Source organism: Podarcis bocagei (genome assembly GCF_964188305.1).
Source record: "Podarcis bocagei genome assembly, chromosome: 7".
NCBI lineage: Eukaryota > Metazoa > Chordata > Lepidosauria > Squamata > Lacertidae > Podarcis > Podarcis bocagei.
The window spans coordinates 50,474,320-50,487,878 of record NC_138132.1 but is presented as its reverse complement, the minus strand read 5'-3'; the positions used below and the strand labels follow the sequence as shown (position 1 = coordinate 50,487,878).

The following is a 13,559-nucleotide window of genomic DNA, read 5'->3' as shown; positions in this document are numbered from 1 at the left end:
AATTGCTTCTTTGTTCCTTTGTTTCCCAAATTAGCCTACTCATGGATAGTTGTTTTATAGCCAAATTGTCCCAGGAAAAAGGCAGCGCTCTCCGGTAACGGCTGTGTGGCTTCACTCCACGGAAGAAGCAGTTGACTCACAGCACCGCGCCACTTCCCAGCTCTGCTCCGGAACCCGTAATCGGGCTCCTTTGCAAGTTGGGGGGGCGCAAAAGGTGCCCGCCGAGTCCCATGGTCACAGGCTTCACCCGCCTGTGGTTTTTCCAAGGGTCCCCTCTTCGCCGCAGCGGAACAGACCCGATTCCCGCAGAGCTGGTCCCTCTGGTTCAGAGGGAGTCCGCCATTACCGATGGCGCCACCCCGGAAGTCCCCGACTCCCGCGGCCCCTTTCGACTCTACTATTCCATGATCTATGGCTGGGGAACTTCCGGCCCAGCAGAGGAGGGATGGACTACAATTCCCATCCTCGTCTTTGGCCACGCTGGCTGCTGGGAGCAGCGCTCTCTAACAGCACCTGGAAGACCATGAATGTCCCCGCACAGCTCCCCATCCCTGCATTAGGCCCGTTCCCGCCCATGATCTCGAACTGCTTTCGCCGCTGTCTGAGGGAGCGGCATTCCCCTCCTCTTCTGAGGGGAAACTGCTAGTTCTGCCGCCTTCCGCTCCAGCTGTGCGGAAGTCCGGTATCTCCTTGCGCAGTTTCCTGTGGGCTGCTTTTACGTTCCCTCCTCCAGGCGGCTGCAATCCGGAAATCCCGCCTCCGCACAAGGACTCGGTCGGTCTAGGAGCCGCGCTGCTGCACATTCTATAACGACTCTATGGCGCGGGGAGAGGCCGTCGCAGCTGCCGTCGCGGGGCATTGTGGGGCGGGCAATGGCGGCGCCCGGCAAGCGGAGGGTCAGGCCTTGAAGCGGCGGCCGCGCGGCGGCGGAGGGTGAGGCTGAGGCGGGCAGGGCTCTGCCCCCGTCTCTGTCCCCGTCTCTGTCCCGAAGGCGAAGCGAGGCCGGGCCAGCGGGTTGGGCGGCGCTGCTGCTTCCGCTGCCGCTTTCAGTGCGGTGTGTCGTCCAGTGGCAGCGCGTCTCGCGGGACTCTGAACGGCCGAGCAGCCCCTCCAGCAGCCCGATTTCCCCCGCCGCCGTTAGGCGCCACCCCCCTTGCCGCCCGGTCCCCGTCCCGCTCACTCGAGTGCCTCCTTGCTCCCCGCAGAGAGCCCTGCAATGGGGGACACCCCGGCGGAAGAGGCGTCGCTGCACCGGCTGGAGGGCCTGGAGCCGGAGACGCAGGTCGGCGGCCTCCTGATCAAGAAGAAAAGCGCCACCGAGGAGCAGCACGTCTTCAAGATCCCGGCGCCCCGCACCTCCCTGCTGGGTCTGGACCTCCTGGCCGCCCAGAAGCGCCGCGAGCGGGAGGAGAAGGACAACGGGGCTGAGGACCGAAAGAGGTCCCGGGTCTCCTCCTATAAGGACTGGGCTGAGGGCAAGGACGAGGGCGCTGCCGGCGAGGAAGAGGACGACGACCCAGCTGGGCGCAGCAGCCGCAAGGACAGGTGAGGGGAGGGCTTGGGAATCTGCTCTTTCTGCAACGGTAGCTACTTCTTAGGGAAGAAAGCAAGAGCTGAATTTGTTGGGGTGAAAACTTCCCCAGTGGGTGATTACCCCACAGCTCAGACCTCCTCTTCTTCCACTTTCCAGGCATTATCGCTCAGCCCGTGTGGAGACACCATCTCACACTGGAGGAGTCAGTGAGGAGTTTTGGGAGCGCAGCCGGCAGCGGGAAAGGGAACGTCGTGAGCATGGGGTTTATGCCTCCTCCAAGGAGGAAAAAGAGCGCAAGAAGGACCACGGCCGGGAGCGGGAACATGATCGCAAACGGGACCGAGGTAATTCCTGCTCATGAGTAGCTTCGCCCCCCAGGACTGCCACTGGTCTTTTCACTGGGTGGGCCATGGTTGATCATAGGTTTCCTCCACAGATGAGCGGGACCGAAGTCGACGCAGTAGCAGCAGCCGCTCAGAGAGAGAGGCCTCCTCAGAGAGGAGCAGCAGTAGTCGGAAGAACGAACCAGAGAGTCCTCGCCACCGACCCAAAGGTGCCCTCTCTCTATTTGCCCACTCCACCTGGATGATGGGGAGTGTCTGTAGACTGTTGTCTTCTTCCTCTGTGTAGGGGGTTGGGTGAGCAACTGCTGGGCTATGCATGGCTGTGGCACATTTTCATGGCAGTTGTGCTGGGACCCTGGGAGCAAAGGGTGCTGGGGTGGCAGAAGGGGGAGCAGTCCAAGCCAACTGGTGGTTTCCTTCTTGTGTCTAGATGCAGCTACACCTTCCCGCTCCAGCTGGGAGGAAGATGACAGTGGCTACAACAGTTCACGCCGCTCCCAGTGGGAGTCTCCCTCCCCCACGCCCTCCTACCGGGACTCGGAGAGAAGTCACCGGGGATCTGCCTCCCGGGATAGCGAACGGCGTGATCGTGACCGGTATGGAGGTGCAAATCAAACTTGGGGCTGTGGGGAATGAGGCTGATTGAAGAAGCCTGGCTGGAGCAAGCAGTCCTTGCCCTCTGGGCTATTCCCTTGACTATGTTTCTCCTGGCTGCTCTCACAGGTCTGTCAGGAGCAAGTACCCAGAGGACACCCCATTGCCAACGCCTTCATACAAATACAATGACTGGGCTGACCATCAAAGACACTCTGGTGCAACACCTTGGCTCTCCAGAGGCAGAGGTTAGGGACTGGGAAAGCTGAAGTGGGGGAGGAGGACTCAGCAGTCTGGGGCCAGAATCAGGCCTTCATGATACTTTCCATTCTTAGGAAGGCGTGAAGATGGTGAGGATGGCATTGCTTTTGAAACTGAGGAGGAGCAACAGCAGTGGGAAGATGACCAGCGGGTGAGTGTGTAGCACTCTTTAACAAATGATCCCAAACAGACGCCCCTTCACTAGGGTTATTTATCTTCTTCATCTTGTACCTTGGAAAGTGAGGGTGCCCAGAGTTGTTTGGCTCTCTCTTAGGGGAGAGCTGGAAGTGAAGGAGAAGGGCTTGGTGGTTGTCACATGTGGGTGTTCTTGGGCTCAGGCCCTGTGTGGGTAATGGCTGTGTTTGGTGGCCATTGAAGGCTGCCTTTTCCAAAGTGCCAGCTCAGCTCCAGTGAGGTGTGTCATAATGAACAAGATTGGTGAGAGTGTGTCTCTGGCTTGTATTGCTGAAACTTTCTTCTTGTCCCCCACCCCACCCTCAGCAAGCTGACAGGGACTGGTACATGATGGATGAGGGCTACGACGAGTTCCACAATCCCCTGGCTTCTTCATCAGAGGAGTACGTGAGGAAGCGGGAACAGCACCTGCAGAAGCAAAAGCAGAAGCGCATCTCAGCTCAGCGTAGGCAGATAAATGAGGTAGGGGAGTGCTGGAGAGGGTGGCGCCCAGTGGTGGCGAACACATGACCATTGTCACTGGAAAGGCTCCCTTAAAACTGAGGGGCTGCTGAGTGGCCTGGCCTTGTTTTCTGCTTGGTAGGATAATGAGCGCTGGGAGACCAACCGCATGCTGACAAGCGGCGTGGTGCACCGACTGGAGGTGGACGAGGACTTTGAGGAGGATAACGCTGCGAAGGTTCATCTTCTGGTTCACAACCTGGTGCCTCCCTTCCTGGATGGACGCATTGTCTTCACGAAGCAGGTAGGCCAGACTCTAAACAAGTGGTGGCAGCAAATAGGGAGGGGGGAGTTGAAGTCAGGGCAGGGATCACTTTTCTTGCTTGCTTCTAGCCTGAGCCCGTCATCCCTGTCAAGGATGCAACTTCCGACCTGGCGATCATTGCCCGCAAAGGCAGCCAGTTGGTGCGCAAGCACCGCGAACAGAAGGAGCGCAAAAAGGTACAGTCTGAGTTTCTATTGGGTCTCTCTCCCCCCCCCCCTCTTCTTGTGGGCTTAATCTCCATTGAGTAAGGAAACTTGCCTGCTGGGGGCAAACTTGTCTTTCCAAGCAGGAATGTAGCTGCAGCTGCTTGAGACTTTACAGTGGTACCTCATGTTACATACACTTCAGGTTACAGACTCTGCTAACCCAGAAATAGTGCTTCAGGTTAAGAACTTTGCTTCAGGATGAGAACAGAAATTGAGCTCCGGCAGCGCGGCAGCAGCAGGAGGCCCCATTAGCTAAAGTGGTGCTTCAGGTTAAGAACAGTTTCAGGTTAAGAACGGACCTCCAGAATGAATTAAGTACTTAACCCGAGGTACCACTGTATTTTATGATTGAAAACGTTTCTATGCTACCCTTCCTCACAAAACAACAATAGTCAAGTCCAGAATTGTGCTGGTTTTGCAGGTGTCAGTAAGTTGCAGTTTAGTGGCAAGTTGCAATTTAGTGTTGAGAGGAGGCAGCAGAGAGGCTGTGTTTAACGGGCAGGTGTGGCTACCATTCAGAGCAGGGATGAGTAAACTGTAGGACAACCAACACTGTTTGTAGCATGCCAAAGTCTGAATAGTTTTCATGGATCTCTCTCTTTCTCTCTCTCTCTCTCTGTGTGTGTGTGTGTGTGTGTGTGTGTGTGTGTGTGTGTGGTTACTGTCATTTCAGGCCCAGCACAAGCATTGGGAGTTGGCAGGCACCAAACTGGGGAACATCATGGGCATCAAGAAGGAGGAAGAGGAAGAGGGTCCCAACCAAAAATTGGCAGAGGATGGCACTGTGGATTACAGGTAGGGGCCTCGCCTGCTGCAGGATGACAGCAGCAAGTAGGGCTTCCAAGGGAGGATGGGCCTTGTGAGGTGATGACCACAACACCTGAACTCTCCTTTCAGGACAGAACAGAAATTTGCTGATCACATGAAGGAGAAGAGTGAAGCGAGCAGTGAGTTTGCCAAGAAGAAGTCAATTGTGGAGCAGAGGCAGTATCTGCCCATCTTTGCTGTGCAGCAGGAACTGCTGACAGTCATTAGGTGAGACCTTTCCCCAGTCCCTTGCCCTCAGCCTCAGCAGCAACTTCTCTCTGCTTTACTGGGTGGGCAGAGACCTCAGGGTCCAGGCGAGGGGCCTAACTTTGGGGAGCTGGTGTCAGAACCTGTCTCTTCTTCTTGCAGGGACAACAGCATTGTGATTGTGGTGGGGGAGACAGGCAGCGGGAAAACCACGCAATTGACACAGTACCTGCACGAGGACAGCTATACGGACTATGGCTTGATTGGCTGCACGCAGCCCCGCCGGGTGGCAGCGATGTCAGTGGCCAAGCGTGTCAGTGAGGAGATGAGCGTGAGCCTTGGTGAGGAGGTGAGCACAGAAGGGCACAGGGGGGAGGGGGCCAGTAGGAAGCACCTGTATTGGCAGTGCTGGGGGGTAAGGGTTTGGCTCAGCTGCAGGTAAGATGGTCCCTCATCACTGCACCCGTGGCGTGATGTGCTCTGCTTGTTGTCTTTTGATAAGTTCTTCTCACATATTTCTCTCCCTGCCCCCGATATCTCTCAGGTGGGCTATGCCATCCGCTTTGAGGATTGCACTTCAGAGAACACTGTGATCAAGTACATGACGGATGGGATCCTGCTGCGTGAGTCTTTGCGCGAAGCCGACCTTGACCATTATAGTGCTATTATTATGGATGAAGCGCATGAACGCTCCCTCAACACAGACGTTCTCTTTGGCCTCCTGCGTGAGGTCAGTACTTGCTTGGTGGGACTGTGGGTGGATTCACTTAGACTTCAGTTGCTTATACAGTGCAATGTCCCAGAAGGGGAGCCCTTGTTTGAGTCTTGTGCAGAAAAAAGCCCAGAGAGTCTTGGGGCACCTTTAGCACCTTTATTATGGCACAATAAGCTGTCATGGACTCATCTCACATCAGATGAATGAAGTGTTATCCTTGTGAGATGACCTTACCTCATAGGTGTCCACTTGACTGCTTTGATGTATGGAATGGGCGCTATTACAGCTGCCACACAATACTCATTCCACACTTGTAAAGAATCAAATATTTTAGTGTGGCAGCACCTACAATTTGGAACTCTCTGCCTATTGGCATCCAGCAGGCACCTTTGCTGTACTCTTTCTGGGACCTGCTTAAAACATTTTTGTTTAGGCAAGCCTATCCAGGCACGTATATGTTGTCATGTGTTACTCTCTTTTTGCTTTGCTGCTGATGTTAGTCGCCATTTAAATGTTTTATCTGCTTGTTCTTAATTATTTTTATTTCTCATAAGCCTCTTGGAGGTTCTGTTGCAACCAAGCAGTATACAGTGGTACCTTGGAAGCTGAATAGAATCCATTCCGGAAGTCTGTTTGACTTCCAAAATGTTTGGAAACGAAGGCGCGGCTTCCAGTTGGCTGCAGGAAGCTCCTGCAGCCAATCGGAAGCTGCGGAAGTCATGTCGGACGTTTGGGTTCCAAAGAACGTTTGCAAACTAGAACACTCACTTCCAGGTTTGCAGCTTTTGGGAGCCAAAATGTTCGAACTGCAAGGCGTTCGGGATCCAAGGTTCAACTGTATAAGTTTTGTTAAATAAAAATAATAATTTAAAAATTCTGATCCACAGCTATAGTAGAAACACATGGTTTGCAAGGGAGGGGTATTGTAAGCAGTGTGAAAATGAAGTGAAATGCAGAAAAGGCAGTTGCAAGTACCTAATTAATTCACATTTATAATCCAATTAATACATAAAATGGGTTAAAAATGCTTCGTCTTGGTTCAGCCCAGGAGTTATAGTACTGGATCTTTTTGCCATTTGTGTTGAGACTTGCCTGTTTGTCCTATGTAGAATTCAGAAGGGCCTCTCTGGCAGGTGATGAACATGGATCACATTTTTAAAAATTGTTTTTTATTGAAAGATTTTCACGGATAACAAAGGTACATATAGCACCTCTGTTTTCAGTTCATAGAGCTTTTTCTACAGTTGTTACATTTGGTGAGAGATACTGCTATCGTACGCATTGTGAGTGTGGGGTGGGGAAGAGGTGAGGGAGAGAAGGAGGTAGCGTTATTTCCTTCTTTTGCAAAGTGTACACGTCGCGTTTTGTGTCGGCATCACATGGATAGGTTCTTTATCTATTTATTTATTTATTTTCATTGATGGTGCAGGAGATTGAGGAGCCCAGAGCATGGTTGATTGCTTTAGGTTGGTCGCAGTGAATTTTGTTCCTGTTTGTGAGGGGCTGGGAGTTGTTGGGTCAAATTAGCCATATCAATTTCTGTGCTGTCGGGGGGGGGGGCGTTTATGTTGTTGTCTTATGTCGGGGGGAAACACACCAGGATGAAGGCATCCTCTTTTGTATGTCCCTGTGCTAATTTCAGTTTGTTGCTTAGCTTTTCTAGTGCGGCTGTTTCCCATACAGTTTGGTATCAGTGGTTCATGTTCACTCCTGACATGTCTCTCCAGTGTTTAGTTTTGATGCTCCTAGCTGCTGACAGTAGGTGGCATAGATTACATTTGAAGTGAGCAGGTGAATGAATGCCTGTTGGGGTGATGTTTTCAGGCCTTGCCCTAGTAGTGCCAGAGTAGACATGGGGACAGAGTTGGCACTGCGGTCTGCTTTGGAGAAAACAAAAAGGAATAAAGGGACACAATTTTTACATAATAAAAGCAATGTTCAAAAGTTGGTGGGAAATTGTTTTAGCCTCCCAAGAAACAATTTATACATGACCTGAGAGTGGCCATTGTGGAGCAGAGACAGGGAGCCTGTGATGTAAAGCTGCTGAATTGCAATACAGTAAGAGGTTTGCTGTTCTCACTTGTTGATGGAACTGAGACAAAGCCTGCCGTTTGTGCCCATTGCCCCTATGTCACTCAGGCAGCTCTTCTTGCTTTCGTAACAAGGAAGCAGAGTTTTGACACAGAGCACCATGCAGCCAAGTACAATCCCTTTGTTACAAGAAGGAATATTTATCTTTGTTTCTTTCCATCTGAGAGGGGGATGAAATGGGCTACTTCTGCATCCAATGTTTGGAAAGATGTGCTGTGTGGTGCTTCTCCCTTGCTCTGAGGGTAGGTGAGTCTTCCCATCTTTTGTGACACCTGCCCTCTTTTCCTCCTACAGGTTGTGGCCCGGCGCTCAGACCTGAAGCTGATTGTTACTTCAGCCACCATGGATGCAGAGAAGTTTGCTGCTTTCTTTGGGAATGTGCCCATTTTCCACATTCCAGGTCGCACCTTTCCTGTTGATGTCCTCTTCAGTAAGGTATGTAGAGATCAGAGCAGAGATTTGTCTGCTTTTTACTTTCTGGGAGGGTTCTGGACCGTGGCCGGGAGGGTGTGTTAAGTCTCTTCCCTCTCTCTTTCAGACCCCACAAGAAGACTATGTGGAAGCAGCCGTGAAACAGGCCTTGCAAGTCCACCTCTCAAGTGCCCCAGGGGATATTCTGATCTTCATGCCAGGCCAGGAGGACATTGAGGTGCAGACTGTTGAGTAAAATAACCCCTGAGTTGCCAGCCGTGCCCTCTCTCCTGCATGCAGTTCACTCTCACCTTCCTCATCACAGGTCACGTCGGAACAGATTGTGGAGCACCTGGAGGAGCTGGAGAATGCACCTGCCCTGGCTGTCTTGCCCATCTACTCCCAGCTGCCATCTGATCTGCAGGCCAAGATTTTCCAGAAGGTATTGAACTGGGCTGTGTCAGAGAGAGAGAGATTTCCCTTCTGTGCTTGAAGAGCAGGGGTTGGTGTGTGTTTCTGTGGGGAGTAAAATTGCACCTCCCCCTAAGCTTGTTGCTTGATCTTTTGTCTTCTGCATTACATGAGTTGGAAGGCTTGGTTGGGAACTGCTGCTGTTTTTTGTACGGGGGCTTCTTGCCATGTGTTTTCTAACACATAGCAGAGGAAGGCTGTCTTATTTGGAATGTGTGTTGTTGTGTCCCATCAAGGTAGTTTCAGGACTTTGTTCTGCTATGTTAGGTGTGAGCCCTGAAAGTTTGTATCGGGTCAGCCCAAGCACAAGGAGAGAGGTAGTGGAGTTGCAATGCAGTTGCCAGTTTTCCTGAAGCAACATCGGTGTCTTGAGGCAACTGGTTCCAAAGCATCATGGAAAGTAGAGTGCTATCAATGAACAGCCAGGAGCAGTTAGAACTGGAATTAGGCCCGGAACCTGGGCAGCTGCAGACTGGAGTCATGGAAGAGCAGGTCAAAGGCCGTAGAGCAGAGCATTGAACATGCACCAAGGGAGTGAAAAGAACAGGTGAAAACCTGAATGAAACCGACTTGGAAGAGTCTTGTAGACAGTGGGGCATCAGCACCCAGTATTATGCACCAGTGGATAAGACCAGGCAGGAGACTTTGACCCTTGGCTGGTGCTGACCTGAGAGGCTTGCTAAAGTGGAGAGCTAGGGAGTTCAAAGCGTTTAGCTCAAAGAGCTTCCCTTGGCCTGGGAGGAGATGGAAGTTACCTTCTGCAATTGACACCTGTGTTTCTGGCAGGCACCAGATGGCGTTCGGAAGTGCATTGTGGCCACCAACATTGCAGAGACCTCGCTGACAGTGGACGGGATCATGTTTGTGATTGACTCTGGCTACTGCAAGCTGAAGGTGAAGCGGGTTGGGTTGTGCAGAGCTCTGTAGCCTGCAGGTTTAGGCTGAAACCGTGGCTCATCTTCCCTCTTTTGCCCCAGGTCTTCAACCCACGAATTGGCATGGATGCATTGCAGATCTACCCAATCAGCCAGGCCAACGCAAACCAGCGCTCGGGCCGAGCTGGAAGGACGGGCCCAGGTCAGTGTTTCAGGTAGGAACTGTGTGTGTGAGCCATCCCTCCTGCCAACGTTGGGTGGGAGCGTCAGGGGTGTGTCTTTGACTACGGAAGTTAACTTTGCTGGGGTGGCAGGTCTCCCAGGGCTGTCCCCATCTGAGCAGCTGTTTTCTCTCCTGGACAGGCTGTACACCCAGAGTGCATACAAGAATGAACTACTGACAACCACAGTCCCAGAGATTCAGCGCACCAACTTGGCCAATGTAGTGCTGCTCCTCAAGTCCTTGGGTGTGCAGGACCTGCTGCAGTTCCACTTCATGGACCCCCCTCCTGAAGACAATATGCTAAACTCCATGTACCAGTTGTGGATCCTTGGGGCACTAGACAACACAGGTAGAGGGAGCAACCTGGTGAGGTGATGTGGTGTGGCATAGCTGGGAGGCCTGTCTCTTTAAAATTTTTTTTTTTTTTAAAATTGAATTTAACATATAAATTATAAAATGTACCACAAAACTTATCACTTATACAATCTTTTTAGACTTCCATCAGCACCTCTGATGATCCACCGTTTTAACCACTTATGCATTTCTTAACTTTATATTGCCTTTACATCTCTTAACAAATCATCCTTCCCCTTCTCCATTTTTGCAATACTTCCAATAATACTCCTCACAAAACTTATTGCAAACCTACAAACATCGTCTGATCTTCACAAATACTTTTCAAATAGTCCATAAATTTACTCCGGTCTTTTGTGAATTTCTGGTCCCGCTGGTTTCGAATCCTTCCTGTTAGTTTATCTAGTTCTGCATAGTCCATTAACTTCATCCTCCATTCTTCAATCGTCGGTAATTCTTGCTTCCATTTTTGGGCCAGTAATATTCTTGCTGCTGTTATTGCATATAAAAAGAGCTTACATTCCTTTCTATTTATATCACTCAGCTGGGAGGCCTGTCTCATTAGTGCTGCCTTCCCTTTAGGTGGGTTGACATCCACGGGGCGTCTGATGGTTGAGTTCCCCCTTGATCCGGCTCTCTCCAAGATGCTGATCGTTTCCTGTGACATGGGCTGCAGCTCAGAGATCCTGCTGATTGTCTCCATGCTCTCTGTTCCAGCCATTTTCTACCGGCCCAAGGTGAGCCTGATCTCAAAGCGGGGAAGGGGCTGGGCAGTTCCTGGGACCTTAGCAACCGCCAGGCTGCATTGCCACCTCCTTCCCTCCTCCTCTCTTCACCTTCCTGTTGCCTTCCCTGCAGGGCCGGGAGGAAGAGAGTGACCAGGTGCGGGAGAAGTTTGCTGTTCCTGAGAGTGATCACTTGACTTACCTGAATGTTTACCTGCAATGGAAGAACAACAGCTACTCTACACTTTGGTGCAACGAGCACTTTATCCATGCCAAGGCCATGCGCAAGGTGCCTGCTGGGAGAGGGGGAAAGTGGGGTGGGCAAGGACCTGAAGGGGGCTGTGGGCTCCAGGCTTGACAGCTCTTGCTGCTCTTCCAGGTGCGAGAGGTGCGAGCACAGCTGAAGGACATTATGGTGCAGCAACGCATGAGCCTGGCATCCTGTGGCACTGACTGGGATATTGTTCGCAAGTGCATCTGTGCTGCCTACTTTCACCAGGCTGCCAAACTGAAGGTGAGCAAGAACTTGCACCGGGGTGTGTTTTGGGTTGGGTAGGTAGACAAGTAAGTGGGTATAAGGAACATCATGCTCCCTGTTGCAAACGATGGCGCTACCCAGAGGAGTTTTTTAATCTGTGCTTCAAAGCCAACCCCCCCCCCCCCCCATTTATCTTCCTTCTTGGTTCTACCTGAGTTCAGCTTCAGTACCTCTTCCTGTAATCAGTCACTCCTGCTATGGATTTGATGTAGGGACTCCTAAGAGCCAATCTTCTGCTCCAGCCCACAAGGCATCCCTGGCTATGTTATCCCTTTCCTTATCCCTGTATAGTTGATCTCACTACTTATTGTCCCTTCTAGCTCAGCAGTGGTTTATCCCTAGCTGGGTTTCTGTCCGTTGAAAGGCTGCTTCTTGATTGTCTAGAGCAGCGGTGGGGGGAAACCACCAGTCTGATTCAGACCAGCTAAGAAGTCTAGCCGTTCACACTTTTCCATTAGTTGGTTTGGAAGCCTCCTTTTACTATTGTGCCCCTAACCCTTTTAAAACCCTTTCCCCTTTCCTTCTGCTTCATTCCCCCCGACCTGGTTCTGTCATTTAGAAGATGCTGGGGGGGGGCAGCATCTTCATGGTAGAGTGCCTGCTTTTGATGGAGATGCTCCTTGGCTCACTCCCCAGCAAACACGAATCAGGTAGCAGGTGGTGTGAAATATCTTTTAGGGAGGATAAAGGTATATGTTATGAAGGCTAACACTCCCACCAGCCTCGGAGGTGGTTTGCCACAGACTCATTGTTGCTGGAACTGTGAGTGGGAAGAGTTGGTGTTGTGCTTGGGTCCCACTTCCAATCTGATCAGCCCCTATGAGAACAGGATGCTGGACTACCGAAGCACCCTTAGACTGATTTAGCTGCCTCAGTTGTGCCAGGGCAGAGCCTGTGGGTGGTTGTGCTGGGACTGTGCTGACCATGCTCCTTCTTTGCTTCAGGGGATTGGCGAGTATGTCAATGTCCGCACTGGAATGCCCTGCCACCTGCATCCAACCAGCTCGCTCTTTGGCATGGGCTACACACCTGATTACATTGTCTACCATGAGCTTGTAATGACCACTAAGGTGAGTGGGGGGGGGGGGCTGCCTGTAACGCCGTTAGCTTTGCTGTGGTCTTTCTTTCCTAGTCATTGGAGGGGGGTGTCTCTCAGCTTCCCCACCAACCCTCCTGTCTATCCCCCTACAGGAGTACATGCAGTGTGTCACAGCAGTGGATGGTGAATGGCTGGCTGAATTGGGACCCATGTTCTACAGCATCAAACATGCTGGCAAGTCTCGTCAGGTAAGGGATTTGAGCTGGAGCTGCTGGTGGCTGCAGAACCAGTCCTCCTGTTTTGTAGCTGCTCTCAAGGTTGGTGTTTTTTTCTGCTGCTGTAATGCTGAGGAGCAGACTGAGCTTGGCTCCCTCCTTCCTTAAGTAGTGGATGGGGTGAAGAGCTTTCAAGGGGGCTGTTCCTGTGTGCCCATAGCTAAACTTGTCCTGTATAGCAGGGCGGGGCAAAAGGCATATTGTGGCTTCCCTAAGGCTGCCTGGCCAGTTTCCGCAAAGGAGCACTGACCTTAAGTCTAATCCAGGAAAGCATGTCATGGGCTCTCCTAACTCAGGCTAGTGTAGCTGTTCCTTAAGTGTTGGGGTATCCTGAGTGTGCACTCTTGCTTTGTCAATTTGAAACATATTCCAGTAAAAAAGAGTGCTACGTCGGAAGGGTGAGGTCAGCTCCTGCCTGCTTCAGTTGCATTCAGTCTGCTTGCTCTGCCCCAGGAGAGCCGCCGAAGGGCCAAAGAGGAAGCTTCAGCCATGGAGGAGGAGATGGCTCTGGCCGAAGAGCAGCTGCGTGCCCGCCGAGAGGAGCAAGAGCGCCGCAACCCGGTGGGCAGCGTCAGGTATGCTTCTTTCAGTAGGGGTGGGTAAAGAGGAGGGTGCGTGCTTGGGCCAAGCAGTGTGATTCTGACACATCTCCTTCCTCCCCTCCCTGTAGGTCCAACAAGATCTACACGCCGGGACGCAAGGAGCAAGGCCAGCCTGCCACCCCACGCCACACACCAGCTCGCTTTGGTCTGTAACCCCTGCCCTCCCAGCTCTGTACAGAAGACCCTGCTGTGCTTAGTTGGGCAGAGCCCACCTTGGATGGACATGGAAAAAATAATTTTATTGTTTATATAAATGTTGCTGCTTCCTGACCTGATTTTGAGCAGTTGCTTTTGTTTGGCCTCTTCCTTCGTGCAAGGTGTGTTTG

The 13,559-nt window shown here is 51.9% G+C and overlaps 1 protein-coding gene across 3 annotated transcripts; it reads left to right on the top strand.

Moving 5' to 3' along the window:
* The first annotated feature begins 816 nt into the window (after nucleotides 1–816).
* On the top strand, nucleotides 817–13,503 carry DHX38 (DEAH-box helicase 38). Of its 3 annotated transcripts, XM_081202557.1 has the most exons (27): nucleotides 818–933; nucleotides 1,206–1,545; nucleotides 1,691–1,878; nucleotides 1,971–2,087; nucleotides 2,309–2,474; nucleotides 2,602–2,720; nucleotides 2,808–2,884; nucleotides 3,235–3,390; nucleotides 3,512–3,673; nucleotides 3,763–3,870; nucleotides 4,574–4,695; nucleotides 4,798–4,935; nucleotides 5,077–5,263; nucleotides 5,459–5,644; nucleotides 8,015–8,155; nucleotides 8,259–8,369; nucleotides 8,457–8,573; nucleotides 9,389–9,496; nucleotides 9,580–9,692; nucleotides 9,841–10,049; nucleotides 10,637–10,791; nucleotides 10,913–11,068; nucleotides 11,159–11,293; nucleotides 12,262–12,387; nucleotides 12,509–12,604; nucleotides 13,085–13,206; nucleotides 13,302–13,503. In XM_081202557.1, the coding sequence occupies exons 2-27, from the start codon at nucleotides 1,217–1,219 to the stop codon at nucleotides 13,384–13,386; spliced, it is 3,729 nt and encodes a 1,242-aa protein (XP_081058683.1). In that variant the 5' UTR covers nucleotides 818–933; nucleotides 1,206–1,216; the 3' UTR covers nucleotides 13,387–13,503. The 3 variants fall into 3 exon arrangements, with proteins under 3 accessions (XP_081058685.1, XP_081058683.1, XP_081058684.1); XM_081202559.1 differs by lacking the exon at nucleotides 13,302–13,503 and having other exon boundaries at nucleotides 817–933; nucleotides 13,005–13,143; XM_081202558.1 differs by having other exon boundaries at nucleotides 874–1,545.
* Nucleotides 13,504–13,559: the final 56 nt, after the last annotated feature.